The sequence below is a fragment of the Eptatretus burgeri genome, chromosome 8 (assembly GCF_056783735.1).
Source record: "Eptatretus burgeri isolate ZD-2024b chromosome 8, Ebu_testis_v1, whole genome shotgun sequence".
Classification (NCBI taxonomy): domain Eukaryota; kingdom Metazoa; phylum Chordata; class Myxini; order Myxiniformes; family Myxinidae; genus Eptatretus; species Eptatretus burgeri.
In genome coordinates this window covers 15,659,726-15,680,186 of record NC_140968.1, presented here as the reverse complement: position 1 = coordinate 15,680,186, position 20,461 = coordinate 15,659,726, and the positions used below count along the sequence as shown (strand labels likewise).

Sequence of the window (20,461 nt, the reverse complement as noted above, 5' to 3'; positions counted from 1 at the left end):
TTTTTGTCTTTTTAAACATCGGGCGGATAAACAGGGTTGGGGGGGGGACCATGAAGTGTATTGATGTTAACGGCCACCATTAATCATACCTTCTCGTCGGGTCTGCCGAAGGAAGTTTCACCCATCTTTTCACGAACCGGTTGGTGCTGGCAATCACTCGACAGCTTGGAGGCGATTGTGCGACGGGACCTCCAGTTTAACATCCATCCGAGAGATGGTGCATGTATTGATTCATCACCCTGCCTGTGAAACAACAGGAAAACAGTTTATAGCTGGGTTGGAATTGAAACCCAGGCAAGATAGCTTAGAGGTGAGTGTGACCAGACATCCAGTTTAACGTCCATCTGAGAGACAACACACACATTGATGAATCACATTGCCTGCAGCAGACAAGCACATTCTCTCTGCTGCTCACTCTGCCAATGATATGGCCATCTATACCAATAAATGTGTGACTCCTCCATAACTCCAAAACCATGAAACCTATCAGCCTGAAACTTTGCATGCATATTAAGAAAACACGCAATCATCGTACTTGGGAGAGATTGAAAGATTCTGGGTGTGGAGAAGATCACCTACACGAGAACATGACTGACAGCCGACATAAAGCAACTCGGAATCACAACTCAGTGATATGAGACGAAACTCATCAAATATGGAACACAATCCAATGGATTTCTGGCGTTATGTTCACTCACAAGTAGAGAGCAAAAATAAATAAATAAATACATTCAAGATGGAGGACAGAGTGGGAGTGACAACAGACAAAAACAAACCTAAAGTGTTCAACAAATTCTTCAGTCGTGTGTTCACCAATGAAGACTTCAGTGGTGTGCCTTTGCCTAATTGACAGTTTAGTTCAGTTGTGGACGGATTCGGACACACCGAGAAAACAGAAACATTGTACCAAAGATGGTAAAAGAGAAACTCCAGCTGGGTTGTGGGTGCAAATCAGCAGGACCAGATGGATTTCATCCTGGGGTCCTGAAGGAGAGAGCTAACGATATATCCACTTCAATGACAATCACCTTCAAGAAGTCATTGGATGAGAGAATAGTTACTTTCTGACGATTGGAAAAAGATCAATGTAATCCACGTATTTAAAGGTGAACTCAAAACACAATTTTTTTTCTTCTGAAAACCATTGAGAGTCATCAATCATCAGAGTCCAATTTGAAAGGGAAAAAACTTGAATATATATGTATGTGTGTATATATATATATATATATATATATATATATATATATATATATATATATATATATATATATATATATACATATATACATATACATATATACAGCCATGCGCCACTTAACGACAGGGTTACGTTCTGAGAAACGCGTCGTTAAGCTATGTCGTCGTTGTGTGAACATCATTTTTTTTTTTCCGTTTTCGAACATCGTTTTCGAACATCGTTTTCGAACATCGTACTTACACAAACCTAGACACCTAAGCTATATGGTGTAGCCTATTGCTCCTCAGATACAAACCTGTACAGCATGTTACTGCACTGAATACTGTCGGCAATTGTAACACACATCCAAGAGACAGAAGACACGTGAGATTTACCTTTGTGCAGTTCATGACGGCCATCAGTGTGGTTAGCAGCAGCTTACAACCTCCTCTCGCATCGATTATAGAAAGGTGAATAAATAGCGTTTCGATTTTATAAATACGTAATCATTGCATCGATGTTATAATTTACAAATGAATAACCAAGCACCTGTCAATTGTGATATATATATATATATATATATATATATATATATATATATATATATATATATATATATATATATATATATATATTTTTTTTCGGAACAGTGTGATTGTTTTAACAACATAAAAAGCTTCACTAAAAATATTTGTTTTAATTGATGAACAACAACGATTTATTAGCGGAATTCTTCAATTCAAAGGTAATTTACTTGCGAGAAGGTAAACGTGGAAACATTGGTTCAGTTTGAAAGCCGATTTCCTTGAATCCCAATTTAGCACGATCCTGCTTTTTTCGCGGACATTTTATTGGCCTCAACGATCGCATTATAGCAAGGCCACACTGTCGTTGTTTATTAACATTATGAAGTATTATGTTCTGTAGAGTGTACATAATTGTATGTGCTATTTTTATATGAGGCTACATCACTCGGCGATAGGAATTTTTCAGCTACATATTTTTTCATTTATTTATTTATTTTTTTCAGAGCTGGCAGACCCGTCGTATATGCGATCCGTCATTGCCCGGACCGTTGTTAAGCGGCGCATGACTGTATATATGTTTGCCAATCATAAAGTGTTAAAAAAAAGCCCTGGGAGTATCGATTTTTTATTTCACCAGTGATGTCACATTATGAACTCAACTTGATCCAAACGGTAGCTTACATAGAAAAACAGTGCATGTTGATCTCAAATTCCAACACCGATTCGACCATTAGTAGTAAATCAGAAGAATTTCAGTTTGTTGAAACTGATCATTGGGATTTTGAAGAAACGGTTGGTGACAAAAAGAGGAATGAAAACACTTTCGCGGGGATAGTGGAGCAGTGTCGTTTTGAGCCTAACGCGAGCGATTCTGAGGCAGAAGGCAGGAGTGAAGATGGAGGTGTAGAAATATGAAAACACCGGTTGCATGTCAATTAAAGCTCCGTAGATTTTGCTTTTCGCTCAATTGATGCTTTCCAAGGGAGGAATTTTTCATTAATTGATTAATCGGTTTATACATTAATCCAGCAGAAATACCCATTATCGCTCAACAGAATGGACAAAATGGGCAATGGTTGTAATTACAATTAAAAATTGTAATTCCTGTGAATAAAATGAACCTAAAATCTCTTCCCCTTCCAAATCATATACCTTATAAGTCCAAGGAACTGTATCTATTACATCAACAATTTTAAAAAGTTCATTTGTCCATCGCTTTGCTTCCATCTGTTTCATCGCTTCCACCTGTTTCAAAATGAGATTTCCACCGACACTAGATATTCTGACAATATCACCAACTTTGAACTTAGGTTTTCTGACATTAATCTCTTTTTCATATTCTAATTTTGTAAATGTTTCTGATGGTTTCAAATTCGTTGACATGTGAATCGTGTCATTATACTTATCTACAATATCCTGAATAAAAGATGACCATTGTTGTGAACTGAGTTGTGTGAATTTTTTTATATCGTCTCCCTTTTAAAGTACGATTACAGCACTCAATAACAACGGCTTTTCCTTCATTAAAGGTACTGTATAATGTAATGCCGTTATTTTTTCGAAAATTCATAAATTCTTGTTATATAACTCTCCACCCTCATCAGTCCACAATTTTTGAGGTTTTATCTTACGTTTATTAAATATCTGTTGAAAGGCTAACATAAGAGTATTACCTGTTTTGTTTTTTAAAGGGACAACCCACGTGTATCTACTCCTCAAATCAATAACAGTGAAAGCATACTTGTACCCCTTATCATTATTGAGTTCAATCAAATCAGCGTACCAGATATAATCAACTTCCTTGGAATAAACCTTCCTTCCCTGAAACTTTGTGAATATTGGTTTATGTAATTCATCAGCTAATTGTTCTTCAGGACTTGGGTTCATTGGAACTTCATCAGTGGACACTTGGGGGGTCTGGGTGCTTTGGGGGGTCCTGAAGAGTTGTGGAGCACCTTCAAGACCACCGTCCTTGATGTTGCCGGTGGATGCCTTGGAGTTCACCGCAGGGCAAAGAAGAATTTTGTCTCTCAAGGGACACTGGATACCATTGACCAGAGTCGCAGGGCCAGGCTGAATGGCAGAGCTGAGCTGTTCAGGGAGCTGAGGCGTAAAACTGTACGTGCACTGAGGGTGGACAAGGAGGCCTATGTGCGAGGAATCTGTGAGGGGGTAGAGCATCACCTGTGGACAGGTGATTCTCGTCCCGCTTACAGGGGAATTCGCGCATTACGTTCATCCAAGCCCATCCGTCGGAGCACTGCAGTTCGAGCAGAGAGTGGTAGGCTCTTGACAGAGGAGTCTGAAGTGAAGGCCCGCTGGGCCGGTTACTTTGAGCGGTTGTACCAGGCTGATCCCCCAGCTGTCGAGTTGGACGTCAAGGGTGTTACAATCCCTGTTGCTGACCCTCGAATCAACTGTGGTCCACCATCGCTTGTGGAAACACAGGCTGCGGTGAACCAGTTGAAACGGGGCAAAGCTCCAGGGATCTGTGGCATCCATGCTGAACTTCTCAAGGCTGGTGGAAATGCTGCACTCGTGTCGTTGCATGCAGTTTTGTGCTCTGCCTGGAACACAGGCATCATCCCAACTGACTGGAAGAGGGGCCTTGTTGTCCCTCTCTGGAAATGGAAGGGTGATCGCCAAGACTGCAACAACTACCGAGGGGTGACGCTGCTCTCAGTGCCGGGCAAGGTCTTTGCTCGGATAATTCTTGATAGGGTTTGCCACCATCTGCTTGAGCACCAGCGTCCAGAGCAGTCAGGCTTTACACCAAAGAGGTCAACGATTGAGCGTATCCTTGCACTTCGTGTCCTCACCGAACGCAGACGAGAGTTTCGGCAGGGGCTGCTTGCAGCCTATGTTGATCTCTGTAAAGCGTTCGATTCAGTGAATCGGGATGTCCTCTGGAGGATTCTTGGTCTTCGTGGGGTGCCACCGAAACTGATCGATCTGATGTCTGAACTCTACTCTGGTACTGAGAGTGCTGTGAAGTGTGGTGGTACCATCTCTGACGTATTTCCAGTTGTTACTGGAGTCCGTCAGGGATGTGTACTTGCCCCCACACTTTTCAGCACTTGTATGGACTGGATTTTTGGGAGGATGTCGGAGAGATCAAGTTGCGGTGCATCGTTTGGCAATGTCAAGATCTCGGACCTTGATTTTGCAGATGATGCAGTCATCTTTGCGGAGACTTTAGACATCCTCTTGGGGGCCCTCGAGGTGCTGAATGAGGAGTCGGAGCCGTTGGGATTACGGATTTCTTGGGTCAAAACTAAGATCCAGGCTTTCGGTGACATCTTGGATGCTGCTGTCCTGTCTGTGTCTGTTTGTGGTGAGGATGTTGAGGTCGTGGATAGATTCACTTACCTTGGCAGTGATATTCATGTCTCCGCAGGTTGTGAGCCAGAAGTCAATAGACGTCTGGGTCGGGCCTGGGGAGTCATGGATTCACTGGATCATGGGGTGTGGCGCTGCCGGTACCTGTGCGGGAGGACGAAAGTCCGAGTCTTCAGGTCCTTGGTACTTCCAGTCTTGCTCTATGGGTGCGAGACTTGGACTTCGACCAAGGATCTGAGACGGAGACTTAATTCCTTTGGTACCAGGTCTCTTCGGAGAATCCTTGGCTATCGCTGGTCGGATTTTGTGTCCAACGAGCGGTTGCTGAGAGAGACTTGGATGAGATTTGTTACCTGCATAGTCCGTGAGCGTCAGCTGCGGCTGTATGGACATGTGGCTCGTTTTCCTGACGCTGATCCTGCTCACCAGATTCTCTCAGCGAGGGAGTCTCATGAGTGGAGGAGGCCAGTGGGCCGACCACGTGCCTCATGGTTGCAGCAGGTTGACCATCATCTCAAGGAGATGGGGATGGGCCTGGCATCTGCCTGGGGGATGGCCAGACGGAGGCCCCTGGAGTACCGGCGGAAAGTGGACGCAGCGACGCGCTGTTCTGGCACATGCTCCCATACCTGACCTGACCTGACCTTCAGGACATCATTAGAGCCTATAAGTTTTTTGAATTTCCAAGCCCAAGTTTCAATTTAGTACTGATCATCTTCTTCATATTGAACCTATCAACCTTTTCTCTCAAGGTTGGATTTTGTATCAGAGACAAATTATACAACATTTCTCTATCAGCTTCAAGCTTTTCTTCCAAAGTTGTGGTATTCCCATAATCAATATTGTGCCTCATGCACACTTCATCAACCCTATTGATGGGTTTACTACATGGTTTAGGATTGTCTGCCTCATCTAATCTTTTATCCAAGTTTGTGCCTGGACCACAGAAAGAATAACCTGGAAGATGTAATTCCCCTGGTATTCCAGTAGTTGTAAATTTACTTCCTGATAAAAACTTTTGTATATCTCCTCCACGTTTGTGTTTGGAGATAAATTGACTCTTTTTTTGAACCACACACCAAACATGTACCTTATTGTATGAGCCCATTATTTTTACTTTTAAAATATGAAATATTTTTCATACATTTTCTTTTTGCATTTGAGACAATAACTCATTTATTTATGAGAAAAATTCCAACAGAGTGCGAAAGCCTTTTTAGTTTCCAACATGCACATTTGAATCTTAATTTTTAAAACATAAAGAATCCTCAGAAATGTCTTCACTCTCTCCTCCATTTATTTAAGAAAAAAATGAAAAACTTTGATTTACACCAATATCTTTCCCTTGAAAACGATGACAATAGTCTTGTCGAAAATAATGCTAATGGATTGTCAATTCTTTGTTTTCCTCCTCGGTACGTTGAGATTTATTTATTTTGTGTAATACGCCCAATCTTTTTTTAATCTCACTGGCTTCCATATTTTCATATTTATTTATTCTCTCTCTTTCCTCCCTCGTCTTCTTCTCTCTCTTATCACTCTCCTCGCTCTCTTCTCCCTTGCCTCCTTCTCTCTCTTCTCCCTTTCCTCCCTCTCTCTCTTACACTTTTCCTCCTCTCTCTCTTCAAATCCTTCCTCGTCCCTCACGATCCGTGAATCACTTACACCCCACAGAATATCATACATATATTCATCAGGATTTCTTGTTATTCCTGTATCCAAAATATTTCTTTTTACAACAGGAAACCAATAAAATTTCTTTTGAATTTCTAAAAGAGCCTTACGTTTCCTGAACTATACAATTTTTTCATTATTTAACATTTTAATTCAATCCAAAGTTGTTGGTTTATCAACATCAGTATAAAGCCAATCTTTTATTGAAAATACCTCATTCTTATGTTGTGGAACATAGTTACATTTGAGGGGGGGGGGGTATGCATTCAAAGGGTAATTAGGATGTTTAATTAGGTATGCCATGCTGTTCGAGTTTACCAGGATCTCGATGTAATAAGTAGCAATTCAGTGGTGATAAGTTGTCTAGTAAATGTTCATTTCTTCAAGGGGGAAATGATAATTGTCACGTAATTAGATAGGGACACGGGATAGGGTAAGTGTGTCTGCGTAAACCCCTTTTAGTAGTCCCTGGAGGCTGGCCATGACGTCACAGGACAGGGCTGCGGATGGCTCCGCCCCGTGATCACGATTGGCGGAGGGCGACAGCGGTGGGCCAATAAAACGGCTCGATTGGAAGTGACGAGGACGGGAGGATAAAAAGGTTCTGTTCGGGGTCGAAAAGGAAGAGGAAGAAGATCGGGACAAAAAGATCGTGTTTTTTTGGGTGTGGAGGCTGTTGCGCGGGAAGCGTACTTGTTGTTGTGCTGATTCGATCGTGTTCTTCATCGTGTCTTGGAGCCTTGCTGAGCCTCGTGCCTCACCTTGGTTGGCTCTGGGGTTCTGCTGACTCGCAGTACGGGGTCGAACGGCGGGCGGACCTGCCTCCCTCTCCTGCTCGCAATTTGGCGCCAGAACTGGTTCCCTGGCGGCTGTGAGCGGACTTGGGCCAGGACCAGGAGGTCGACAGCACCACGGTTTCTCCTGCCCCCCCCCCCCTCACGAGAGCAAGGCCAGCTCGTCCGACGCTGATCCAGGGACAGTTGCGTCCACACAACAATCCAGCCTGACCACCAGAAGTAGCTACGTTGTGTGTGTGTGTGTGTGTGTGTGTGTGTGTGTGTGTGTGTGTGTGTGTGTGTGTGTGTGTGTGTGTGTGTGTGTGTGTGTGTGTGTGTGTGTGTGTGTGTGTGTGTGTGTACTTGGCGCCTTAGAGGGTTTGAGATCTGTATATTCATTGGAATTGTCTGTGTTTTCCCCACGCCCGATCCCGCACCATCCCGTCGAATCGCCCCGGATCCCTCTTCTTGCCGAGTCTTGTTATTTCTGGTTAATAATAAAAACAAATAAACATCATCAACTCAGTGAAAAGCGACTCGTGCCACCTTCCTCGTCCCGTTTGTGGTAGAGCGATTAGAACCGCCATGTTTGGGTTATAAATAAATAAACCGCCTCCATCGTTTCGGCTCATTCTACGTTGGCGGGACTGTTCAAGTCCCATGGACGTCACAATATTTATAAAAATACCGAATACCCTTTTCTTGAAGGTATGCTTGGACACAAAAATGATAATTTTCTTGAAGCCTTCTTGCTGTCATTTATGTATTAGAAATATATGTCAGAATAATATTCTGACACAAAACACCTCCCCATCTTCCCATCGTTAAATCATTTTGTATTTCCTTACTTATTATATATAATCCTGTTTTTTTCTGTTTTCATGATATTAACTCGGGCAAAACCATTATTATATTTACCCTTATTAAATTATTTTATTTGTTGTTTACGAATCGTGCTTCCACAAAACTCATTCTCCATACCAAGTGGATAATATTCTTCCTTACGAGATGATATAATTGTTCCAGGTCTTCTTGGTCAATTTCAAATGAACAATTAACCCGAAATCATTCATATCATACCCCCATTGTTCTATTCTCATCCAAACGATACGCCCTTCTTTATAAAAAAAATATTTTAATTGGAACTTTGAATTCTGCATGAACTGGAGATAAAATCAACATTTCTGTATCTTTGGAATACACAGCCGTTTTATTTAAGGGTATATATTGTGATAAATCACTTAATCTTACCAAGTCATTCGCGTCAGTCGGGCTTTAAATAATTACAAGAATAATTTAAAATTAAAGTACAACGATAATGTGTCATTGCTAAATATGGATACAGATAGACTGGGAATGTATATGAGGATATGATCGATAATATTTATAGATATGATACAAGTAATTATAAGAAAAATAGTATATTGTTTCAAAAAAGAATGAAAAGGTGATTGGTAAGTTGAAAGATGAATTGGGTGGGAAGGTTATGAGTGAATTTATAGGATTGAGATCAAAAGCAAATGCTTTTACATATATTGACAGTAATATTGAAAGGTGAAAAAGAAGTCAAAGGGAATAAAGAAAAAAATAAGAAATGAAACAATAAACTTTAAACATTATTACAACTGTTTAATCATTAAGAGGGAAGCGTATGGAAAAATGAAAAAAAAAATAAAAATGAAAGCCTGGTGTTGGCGCAGTGGTTTGGGCAGCGGCTTCGGACCAAAAAGGTCCTGAGTTCAAGCCCCGTTGGGACACTGAATTAATATGTATATCTTTATATGTGTATGTCGGCGAAATGAGTACCAGTATACTGGGCTGGTGTATACCCTGGTTAAAATAGGTGTACCATATCCCTGTGTCGTAAGAGGCGACCAGGGTTGCGTCAGGAAGGGCATCCGGCGTAAAAACCTATGCCAAATCATTATGTGGACAACAAAACGAATTTCCATACCGGATCGGTCGAGGCCCGGGTTACCAACGACCGCCACCGGTACCGGTGGTCAGCAGGGTACCCGTGTAAATTGTGCAACTGCTGGGTGAAAGAGGAGAAGGAGACAGTGAAGGCGAGTCAGTAGGCAGTGGGAGAGGGGGAAGAGTAGAAGTGTGGAGGTGAGAGTTGGAACTCTGAATTTTGGGACGATAACTGGTAAAGGGCGAGAGTTGGTTGATATGATGGAGAGAAGAAAGGTGGACATACTATGTGTACAAGAGACCAAGTGGATGGGGAGCAAGGCAAGGAGCATTGGAGGTGGTTTCAAACTGTTCTGCCATGGTGTGGATGGGAGGAGAAATGGTGTCGGGGTAATCCTGAAGGAAGATTATGTCAAGAGGGTATTGGAGGTAAGGAGAGTGTCTGACCGAGTGATGAGTGTGAAGTTGGAAATTGAAGGGGTGATGATGAATGTCATCAGTGCATATGCTCCGCATATGGGGTGTGAGATGGAGTATAAAGAAGATTTCTGGAGTGAGTTGGATGAAGTGGTGGAGAGTGTATCCAAGGATAAAAGAGTGGTGATTGGAGCAGATTTCAATGGGCATGTTGGGGAAGGGAATAAAGAGGATGAGGAGGTAATGGGTCGGTACGGTTGCAACAAGAGAAATGTGGAAGGGCAAATGGTGGTAGAGTTTGCAAAAAGAATGGAAATGGCAGTGGTAAATACGTATTTCAAGAAGGAGGAACACAGGGTGACATACAAGAGTGGAGGAAAGTGCACACAGGTGGATTACATCTTAAGCAGGAGATGCACCCTGAAAGAGATTAGAGACTGTAAGGTGGTGGCAGGGGAGAGTGTTGCTCGACAGCATCGATTGGTGGTCTGTAGGATGATTTTGGAGGTGCGGTTGAGGAAGAGAGTGAGGGCTGAACCAAGGACCAGATGGTGGAAGCTGAAGGAGGAAGACTGTTGCGTGTAATTTAGGGAAGAGGCGAGACAGGTGTTGGATGGTGGTAAAGATGGGTGGGATGATTGGGCAACTACAGCAGAAGTGGTGAGGGAGATGGATAGGAAGATACTGGGTGTGACATCTGGACAGAGGACGGAAGATAAGGAGACTTGGTGGTGGAACGAGGAAGTACAGGAAAGTATAAGGAAAAAGGGGTTGGCGAAAAAGAAGTGGGATAGTCAGAGAGATGAAGAAAGTAGGCAGGAGTACAAGGAGTGGCGGCAAAAGGCAAAGAGAGAGAGAGAGGTGGCAAAGGATAAGAAAAAGGCATATGACGAGCTGTATGAGAAGTTGGACACAAAGGAAGGGGAAAAGGATTTATACCGATTGGCAAGACAGAGGAACCGAGCTGGGAAGGATGTGCTGCAGGTTAGGGTGATAAAGGACGCAAATGGGAATGTGCTGACGAGCGAGGAGAGTGTGTTGAGAAGGTGGATGGAGTACTTTGAGGAGCTGATGAATGAAGAAAATGAGAGAGAGAGAAGGTTGGAAGAGGTGGAGATAGTGAATCAGGAAGTGGGGTGGATCAGTAAGGATGAAGTGAGGACTGCTATGAAGAGGATGAAAAGTGGAAAGGCAGTTGGCCCAGATGATATACCAGTGGAGGCGTGGAAGTGCTTCGGAGAGATGGCAGTGGGGTTGTTAACCAGATTGTTAAATAAAATCTTGGAAAGTGAGAGAATGCCGGAGGAGTGGAGATCAAGTGTACTGGTTCCGATTTTCAAGAACAAGGGTGATGTGCAGAGCTGTGAAAATTACAGAGGGATAAAGTTGTTAAGCCACACCATGAAGTTGTGGGAAAGAGTAGTTGAAGCAAGGTTGAGAGGAGAGGTGACGATTTGTGAGCAGCAATTTGGGCTTATGCCAGGAAAGAGCACCACTGATGCGATGTTTGTTTTGAGAATGTTGATGGAGAAGTGTAGGGAAGGCCATAATGAGTTACATTGTGTGTTTGTGGATTTAGAGAAAGCTTATGATAGGGTGCCAAGTGAGGAGTTGTGGCATTGTATGAGGAAGTCGGGAGTGGTGGAGAAGTATGTGAGGATCGTGCAGGATATGTATGAGGACAGTGTGACAGCGGTGAGGTGTGCAGTAGGAATGACGGACCGGTTTAAGGTTAAAGTTGGATTGCACCAAGGATCAACGCTGACACCTTTCCTGTTTGCAATGGTGATGGACAGGTTGACGGACGAGATCAGACTGGAGTCTCCATGGACTATGATGTTCGCGGATGACATCATTGTCTGTAGAGAGAGTCGGGAGCAGGCTGAGGCGAGCCTCGAGAGGTGGAGGTACGCACTGGAGAAAAGGGGAATGATAGTCAGTCGGAGTAAGATGGAGTACATGTGCGTAAATGAGAGGGAGGGTGGTTGGTGGTATGGTGCGGTTGCAAGGAGTTGAGGTGGGGAAGGTGGATGGGTTTAAATACTTGGGATCAACTGTCCAAAGTAACAGAGAGTGTGGGAGAGAAGTGAAAAAGAGAGTGCAGGCAGGATGGAGTGGGTGGAGAAGAGTTGCATGAGTGATTTCTGACAGAAGGGTAGCTGCAAGAGTGAAGGGGAAAGTATATGACAGTAGTGAGACCAGCTATGTTGTATGGTTTGGAGGTGGTGGCGCTGACAAAAAGACAGGAAGCGGAGCTGGAGGTGGCAGAGTTAAAGATGCTGCGATTCTCGTTGGGAGTGACGAGGATGGACAGGATAAAGAATGAGTATATTAGAGGGACAGCGCAGGTAGTACGGTTTGGAGACAAAGTGAGAGAGGCGAGATTGAGATGGTTTGGACATGTGCACAGAAGGGAAGCGGAGTATATCGGGAGAAGGATGCTGAGGATGGAGCCGCCAGGCAGGAGGAGAAGAGGAAGGCCAAAGAAGAGGTTCATGGATGCGGTGAGGGCGGACATGCGGGCGGTTGGAGTGTCAATGGAAGATGTGGAGGATAGAGCGAAATGGAGATGGTTGATCCGCTGTGGCGACCCCTAACAGGAGCAGCCGGAAGAAGAAGAAGAAGAAGAAGAAGAAGAAGAAGAAGAAGAAGAAGAAGAAGAAGAAGAAGAAGAAGAAGAAGAAGAAGAAGAAGAAGAAGAAGAAGAAGAAGAAGAAGAAGAAGAAGAAGAAGAAGAAGAAGAAGAAGAAGAAGAAGAAGAAGAAGAAGAAGAAGAAGAAGAAGAAGAAGAAGAAGAAGAAGAAGAAGAAGAAGAAGAAGAAGAAGAAGAAGAAGAAGAAGAAGAAGAAGAAGAAGAAGAAGAAGAAGAAGAAGAAGAAGAAGAAGAAGAAGAAGAAGAAGAAGAAGAAGAAGAAGAAGAAGAAGAAGAAGAAGAAGAAGAAGAAGAATTGAGTATGGAAAAATGAATAAAATAACAAGTTATAAACATCAATTATATGCAGAAGAAATAAATAAGAAAGCATTTGGAGCTTTTGATGATAAACCATATTTTAGAGAATGGAATTAATAGTCTCCCTTATGGTTATAAGTACAAGTGCTGAGGGACTACTACTGTCTTTTACGGATTTATAAATGATAGAACCAAGCAATAACCAAACCAAAGAGTGGAGATGTAATCAGTCTTGGTATTTAAATGAGAAATATTACGAATGTGAGAAATATCAAATGAGTCTTATTGATGAAATGGCAGGGGTAAAAGTAAATAAAACAAACAAGCGGATAAATTTCATAACAAATAAGATGGAGGATGTAAAGAAAAAAAATTAATATCCTTGAATGGACTGAAAACTTTGATGGTTATCAATTGAACAATGGAAAAACAATTTACTACAATCTCAAAATGATATGTGGATCAGGAGGTGGTCAAACAAGAGCATTAAGAGAAGTTTATCATTTAATCTCTGCTCAACAAAGATACTTAAAACAAGAACTAAGTTTTAAAATAATATTTGTGAATATACTTGATGGCGATGAATGTAATCGGAAAATTAATTTATTACCTGAAGTAGAACATAATCAAATATTCATTGGCTCACTCTTTGAATGGAGTAAGTAATGGGGCAGAGATCGATCTCTTCTTTTGACCCCCTGGACTAAGAGTCAGAGGGGGAGAGAAAATCATTCTCCTTTTTTGACCAAATAAGCCTTGAGCAAGAAAGCTTCCCCTATTAATTTGTACGAGGTTTTTTGGGCCCTGAGACAGTCTCAATTTAACATGAGCTTGTATGGCAGAAAATCATTCTTCTCTTTTTGTCCTGATGGGTCTCGAGTCAGTGAGTTCTCCCTGTACATTTGTATGGGGGGGGGGGGGAGGAATCAGTCTCCTGTTTAGGGGTTTTTGGGGTTCATTTCATAGTTTTCCACATTCATTTGCATGGGTGCACTAGAAACCCCATTAATCTACTACTGACCTGCTTAACTCCCATATATATTACCACTCCCAGATCCTTCTCCTGTGTGACACACTCAAAAATTACCCCTTGCATCCTGTAATCTTTATTTTCATTGTTCTTTCTCATCCCCAACACCTTACATTTGCTCAGGTTCAATTCCATCTGCCAATCTTTTGCCTAATCTGCACAAGTATCAATACTTTCCTGAATCTGATCACCACTCCCTCTGCTATCCACCTTACCTCCAAGCTTTGAGTCATCCACAAATTTGGAAAGCTTTCACTCCACCGCATTATCCAAATCGTTGATGCAAATCTTGAATAGCAAAGGTCCGAGTACTGATCCCTGAGGTACCCCACTACTAACATCCTCCCAGCAAGACATCGTCCCGCTCACAGCCACTCTTCACTTCCTATCACTACGCAAGTTTGTAATCCAATTAGCTACCTGACCAGTCACTAAACAACCACTCACTTTGGCGAACAACCTCCGATGTGGAAACTCATCAAATGCCTTCAAAAAGTCTCGATATACTCTGTCCACTGCCTTTCCCTCATCCACCCAATCAGACACTGCTTCAAAGAACTCGAAAACATTTGTGAAACAGGAACTAAGCTTGGTAAGCCCATGCTGACGACCTTTAATTAGTTTGTATTTATTGAAATGGTTCCTCATCTGGTCTTTTTCTTTTTGTACACCTTGTCGAGGCTCGCATGAGAGCTAACACACAACGCACATCAAGGGGGGGGGGGGCATGAGACAGGAGGGGAGGGAGTGGGAAGGACAAAACAGTGGGGAACAGAGACATTAGGAGATCTGTGGAAGGGAGAGGGATGGGACGGGGAACATGGGGAATAGAAGATGGACATTACAGGGACTTTCAGGAAGGAAAGCAGGGAATTTGAAGAAGGTGGGCTTGGGTGGATTATCGGGGGTAGAAAAGATCGAGGATTTGGATGGGGGATGATAAGAGGTGGTGGTGAACAGCTGTTTTGAAGGCCTGGAGGGAAGAATGGGAATGAATAGAGTGAGGGAGTGTATTCCAAAGGCGGGAAAAAAGAGGAATGAAAGAGTGAAGGTGAGCAGTGATTCGTGATTTTGGTAGTTTTACCAGAAGGGGGTTGTTGGAGGACCTTGAGTGCCGTGCGGAAATGTGGTGGGACAAATCGCAGAGAGAGCAGAGGGTTAGGAGAAGGCTGGAGAGGAAACGGTAGAAGACAGAAAGACCACCGAGCAACCTGCGGTGATTGAGTGAGAGGCCCAAAGACTCAGCCTCATTGCGGAAGATGCCAATGATCCAAAATGTCTTTGTTTCTACAGCGTGAAGCCGAGAAAGGTGGGAGGCAGGAGCACCAGCCCAACGCGAAAGCAGTACTCCATCAGGCTGCGGACAAAAGCTTTGTAAGTGGTCAGGAGCTCAGGTGGGCCGAGGAAGGACTTTGCACGATGGAGGATTCCCAGTCGGTGACTGGCTTTGGAGGCGAGGTTTGAAATGTGGCTTTCCCAGGAAAGCTCATGGCAGATAGTGAGACCCAGAAGCTTGAAAGAAAGGACTTCTTCCACAGGATTGTTGAGAAAGTGGATGGGGGGGGGGGGTTCTAAACGGTCCTTTCAAAGAGACATCGTGAGAGTGTGAGATGTGTCCGGATTGAAAGATATGTTCCACGTGTTGGATCAGTTTGTGATTTTATCCAGATCAGCAGTGAGTGAAGAAGCTGCAGCTTGCCGGTCTGAGGGATGACCGATGTACGGCAGAGGGTGGTCATCTTCAATTAATATCTCCAACACTTTCCCAACAACTGAAGTCAAACTAACAGGCCAATAGTTTCCCAATTCTTCTCTGGATCCTGTCTTAAATAATGGTGTTACATTTGCTGCTCTCGAATCCTCCGGTACCTGTCCTGATTCCAGTAAGCAATTGAAAATATCCGTTAACATCTCACTTACCTGCTCATCCACCTTCATCAACACTCTCGGTTGCATATTATCTGGCCCAGAAGCCTCATCTTCTCTTAGATTACCTAGCTGTTCCTTTACTTCCTCCACTCCAACCTGGAGCTTCCATAAAAGCCCTTCATCACCTCCTCGACAGATAATGTCAGCTATTGGCAATTCTCTTGACTGTTCTTGTGTAAAAGTTGAAGAAAAATACCTGTTTAATAAGCCTGTCATCTCAATTTCATCACCAACCACTCTCCCGGTGCTATTCCTCAATGGACCCACACTGGTCTGAACCTATTATTTTCCCTTGATGTACTTGAAGAATGCCTTGCTATTATGTTTAATATTCTGAGCCATGTCCTTCTCATACTCTTTTGGCTTGCCGAGTTATTTTCATAACTTACCTCTGTTTACTCCAATGGTGAGATAAATCCATCTCCAGTCCTGTTATTTTAAACCAAATTAATGTCTTCTGCTTCTCCTTAATCGTGTTCCTTATCTCACGACTCAACCACCCTGGTCTCTTGCTACTTCTACTTTCACACCTCATTGGAATGTACTGACTCTGCACTTGACACATTTGCTCCTGAAAGGTTTCCCATTTTTCTGATGCTGATTGTCCTGTTGTTGGAGTCTCCCAATCAACATCACCCAATTCTCTCCTCATACCTCAAGGTTTTCCTTCCTGAAATCTAATAGCCTCACCCTCCTATCCTGAACTCTAACCCTTAACAGAATCTTTGCACACACAATGTTATGCTCATTTGCTCCAAAATGCTCCCCGACCTCCAGCTCCTCCACCATATTGGGATCGTTACTTAAAAGGAGGTAGAATACTGCACTCCCCCTCGTGGGCTTATCAACAAGCAGGGTTAAAAAGCATTCCCAGACTAAAACTAGGAAATCCGCATCTGCTCTGCCCTTCCCCTGTTCCTGGACCCAATCTATCCCTGGCAAGTTAAAATCCCCCATCATCAATACTCTTCCCTTACCCCATGTCATTTTGAATTCTTAATGTACTCCTCCTTCCTCCGCTTCCTTTCCACCCGAAGCCCAATAAAAGCATCCTACCAGTATCTTACTGTTTTTACAATCTCGAATCTCAACCCAAACAGAATCCTTCACATTAGTTCCCTCCTTAATGTCACACCTTTCTCTTGATGCAACGCTGTCCTTTACCCAGATTGCTGCTCCTCCTCAGATTCTCTCCTTCCAATCACTCTGATACACCTTGAAGCCTTCTAATCCCATCCTCCAGTTACACTCCTCCTCCTCAAACCATGTCTCACTCACTGCAACTATATTGCACTCCTCGATATCCACGATGGCTTCAAGCTCTTCCATCTTAATATTTATACTCATGGAATTGGTGGAGAATATATTTAACTTTTCCCTTCCTGAAATTCTATTTTCTTGCCTGGCCTTACTCATCATAATTACATCATCCGTTTCAACCTTCATTCCTTCCCCACCCTCCACTGACGTAAAAAAAACCCTGAATTCCTTCCTCAATTCCCACTGCAAACATTGCTGCCCCCTTTCGATTCAACATGCGGCCATCATTCTGGAAACACTCAATTTATCCCTGAAATGATTCTCACTTCTTCTTAAATGTAAAACCTTCCTACCCACACCATTCTTCCAGCCATTAGTTGATGTCTATTGCTCTGTCAAAATTTCTACATCGCTGCCTGCCCCCGATGCGCCCCCACCACCGCCTGCCCCCGATGCGCCCCCACCACCGCCTGCCCTCGATGCGCCCCCAGCACCACCTGCCCCGATGCGCCCCCACCACCGCCTGCCCCGATGCGCCCCCACCACCGCCTGCCCCGATGCCCCCCACCACCGCCTGCCCCCGATGCGCCTCCACCACCGCCTGCCCCCGATGCGCCTCCACCACCGCCTGCCCCTGCTGCACCTCCACCATTATCTACATCCGGTGTACATACACCACTGCCTGCACCCGGTGCACCTCCACCACTGCATGCACCCACTGCACCTCCACCACCACCTGCCCCCGCTGCACAATCACCACCACCTGCCCCTGTTGCACCATCACAACTGCTTTTTCCTGCTGCACAGTCACCACTTCCAATATCCTCAGCAACCTCACTCAACAACCAACTATTATCGTAACCAACTATTATCTACAAATTTCTCACATTCTGCTACTTGCTGCAAATTGTCCATGCGTTCCTTCAACCCGGTCATAGCCTTCCTCAAGTAGACGATTTCCTCACACTCCCTACAACAACAAGAAAAAAAATATACCATCAGAGATGGGGAATCCCCTGCCATCGAATGAAAAAGGTCATAGATATTCCAGATAATGAGGGAGGTAAATTGGAAATAAGACACCATTTGGTCATCATCTCAAAAAAGTTCCCCAGGGGTGAGGAACGTAGGAACCAAAAATAATTGAAATCAGATAAGTGGTTTTCCATTTATTACAAAAAACATTTTTTTTCAAGATGGCCACCCCAGTCAGCCATCTTGGATCTGGCCATGCCCAAAATCAATAGGGTTCTTCCTTTTCAGGTGTTACATGTGTGACCCAAATTTCAAATCGATATGGCAAACAATTTATGAGTTATCGCACTCACAGCTATAAATGTTGACGCCCGGACGGACGGACAGCCGAACGGACAGCCGGACGACCTGGGTGCCAACAATATCCCCCTTCCGCCACGCGGCGGGGGATAAAAACCCTCTGCTTCCCCGATTGTTGATGTGGCCCACATTAAGCAACACATTTTACGAACTCCTTCCTTTCTCCTTTGGTCTCTATTTATAACCTTTTTTTTATCTCCATACTCCCAAGGCTCCAATGGACTTTACCCTAAACTTAACAGGAGGTCTCCCACTACTTCTTTCAATAAGCTAACTCAAATACCCGCTAAAACTGTTCTGAACACAATGACAGCTTTATACGTACAGTTCCATCGGCCGGGACACAAAAAGCTTGAGCAGGACTGGAAGGAGAGTTCGCTACCGAGCCATCCACATGCGCCAATCGCCAAACCGGTAGTCTGGAAGTGACGTCCAAAAAGGTTCCCCTCACCTTTCTCAAAACTCCCCATCCCACCATTCTCCCTCAACTCTCCCCTATCAAACTTCTCTCTCCAATCTTCCCCCTTACTCCCCCTTCCAAAAGTTGCCCCCCTCATATCCACAAAGCTGCCTCCTTCCCCCACCTTCTCTTTTCCATCTCATCACTCCACTTCCTCCAATCTTCAACTGCCCTCTGCACCTCTCTTATTACTCCGCACTGCATCTAAACACATCACCACCGAGCCTTTTCTCCTCTGCATCTGGCCCTCTCTCTCTCTCTCTGTAAATAATCGTCTTCTGCAATCCTCCACACTCTTTCAACAACTTTCCTTACCTCTTCCCCTCCTCCCTCATCAAACCCTCCCCCTCATCTGCACACAAAACCTCCTCCCCTCCCTCTTCCTTCACAGTGTCGATCTCAAACATCTGGGGCCTTCACTCAAACCTAACAGATCTTTCCATACAGGTTGGCACTGACAAACCAGACATAATCTGCTTAACAGAAACTTTCCTCCTTCAAGATGTCTCTGTCTCCCTGTTAACTTCCTCCCACGGTATGATAGATCTGAGCCTTGGCCTGGTGGTGGAGTTGCTCTCTTCATCAAAAACTCTATTCCTCACTCGCAATGCACTGCCATCTCTCCCCCACACCCCGAGGAAAACCTCTAGCTCTGGTTTCCCCTCCACTCCCACGTCATGTTTATATTGTTACGAATCTGGAAGCTTACTGCACTCAACATTCAGGTCCCCTTAGCTCAGTTATATCGGTAAGTGTGTTTCTAGTTAGAATCCATAACCTGTGTCTTATGGGAATTAAGTGTATGTGCGCTGCGCAGTTATTTGATAGATGGGATTTTTTACATCACCCTCACCTACGACAACACCTGCCTTCGCTTCCTTCCACCATCCTCCACCGGCACCATTACACGCGTGCGGTTCAGCACGAACTTGGGCAGAGTTCATGAGGACCTGACGTCTCTCTCACCAAATCCGGGGGATGCGAGCAAGGTTGCCGACGGTCGGCCAATAAGCGTAGCCCACGCAGGACCCTGTTGCTCTCCTTGGTTGGGGGGGGGGCGGTCCACCACGGCGGCCGTCACGCCCCCCCCCCCCGGTCCAATCAGCGGACTTGGCACCCCTTTCGGCCAATCACAGGAGCGACGAGCGAATCGCGCGACGCAACCGTCCAATGAGGCGAGTGGCGTGAGAAGAAGCCCTCCCTCCTGAAGAGAAAGTGTGGTTGTCGGGACCAGCGAAAGAGAGAAAAGGAATAGACAGGACGGCGTGGTGTCTGGTTTTGCTGGTCTCGTCTCGTGGCAATTGTGGCTTCTGGTCTCATCTCGTCACTGGCTCTCGTCTCGTTGCGTGCCGGAGGAGCGTGCTGGAGCCCGACGCTGTTCTCCGTACCCATTGTTTGCAGCGGCATTGAGCTGCGGGTTTAAGTCCCGCCGAGCTGGATCGACAAGGGCTACACGAGGTGGGCAGGTCCATTTTCTTTTGGGGTTTTTGTGTGTGCACGTGTGTGTCTGGGGCCCTGTCTATAAGTAGTAACTGTTAAGTGCTTTTGCTGTACATTATTTGCATTATTTACAGTCGGTTTAACTCTGCTCTTCCATGTCCCCCCCTCCCCCCATTGTATATAAATATCCATTTGTTGAATGTTTCAGCTCGTCCTTGTCCTTTCCTTCATTG

At 44.4% G+C, this 20,461-nt stretch overlaps 1 protein-coding gene across 1 annotated transcript in view; it reads right to left on the bottom strand.

The window, feature by feature from the left end:
• Positions 1-20,461, bottom strand: part of LOC147021188 (uncharacterized) — a 70,761-nt gene that overhangs the window by 41,165 nt on the left and 9,135 nt on the right. The window contains 2 exon segments of the mRNA XM_085893649.1: positions 90-243; positions 17,881-17,963. Of these exon segments, the coding sequence (XP_085749775.1) occupies positions 90-243; positions 17,881-17,882 (156 nt within the window). The 5' untranslated portion in view covers positions 17,883-17,963.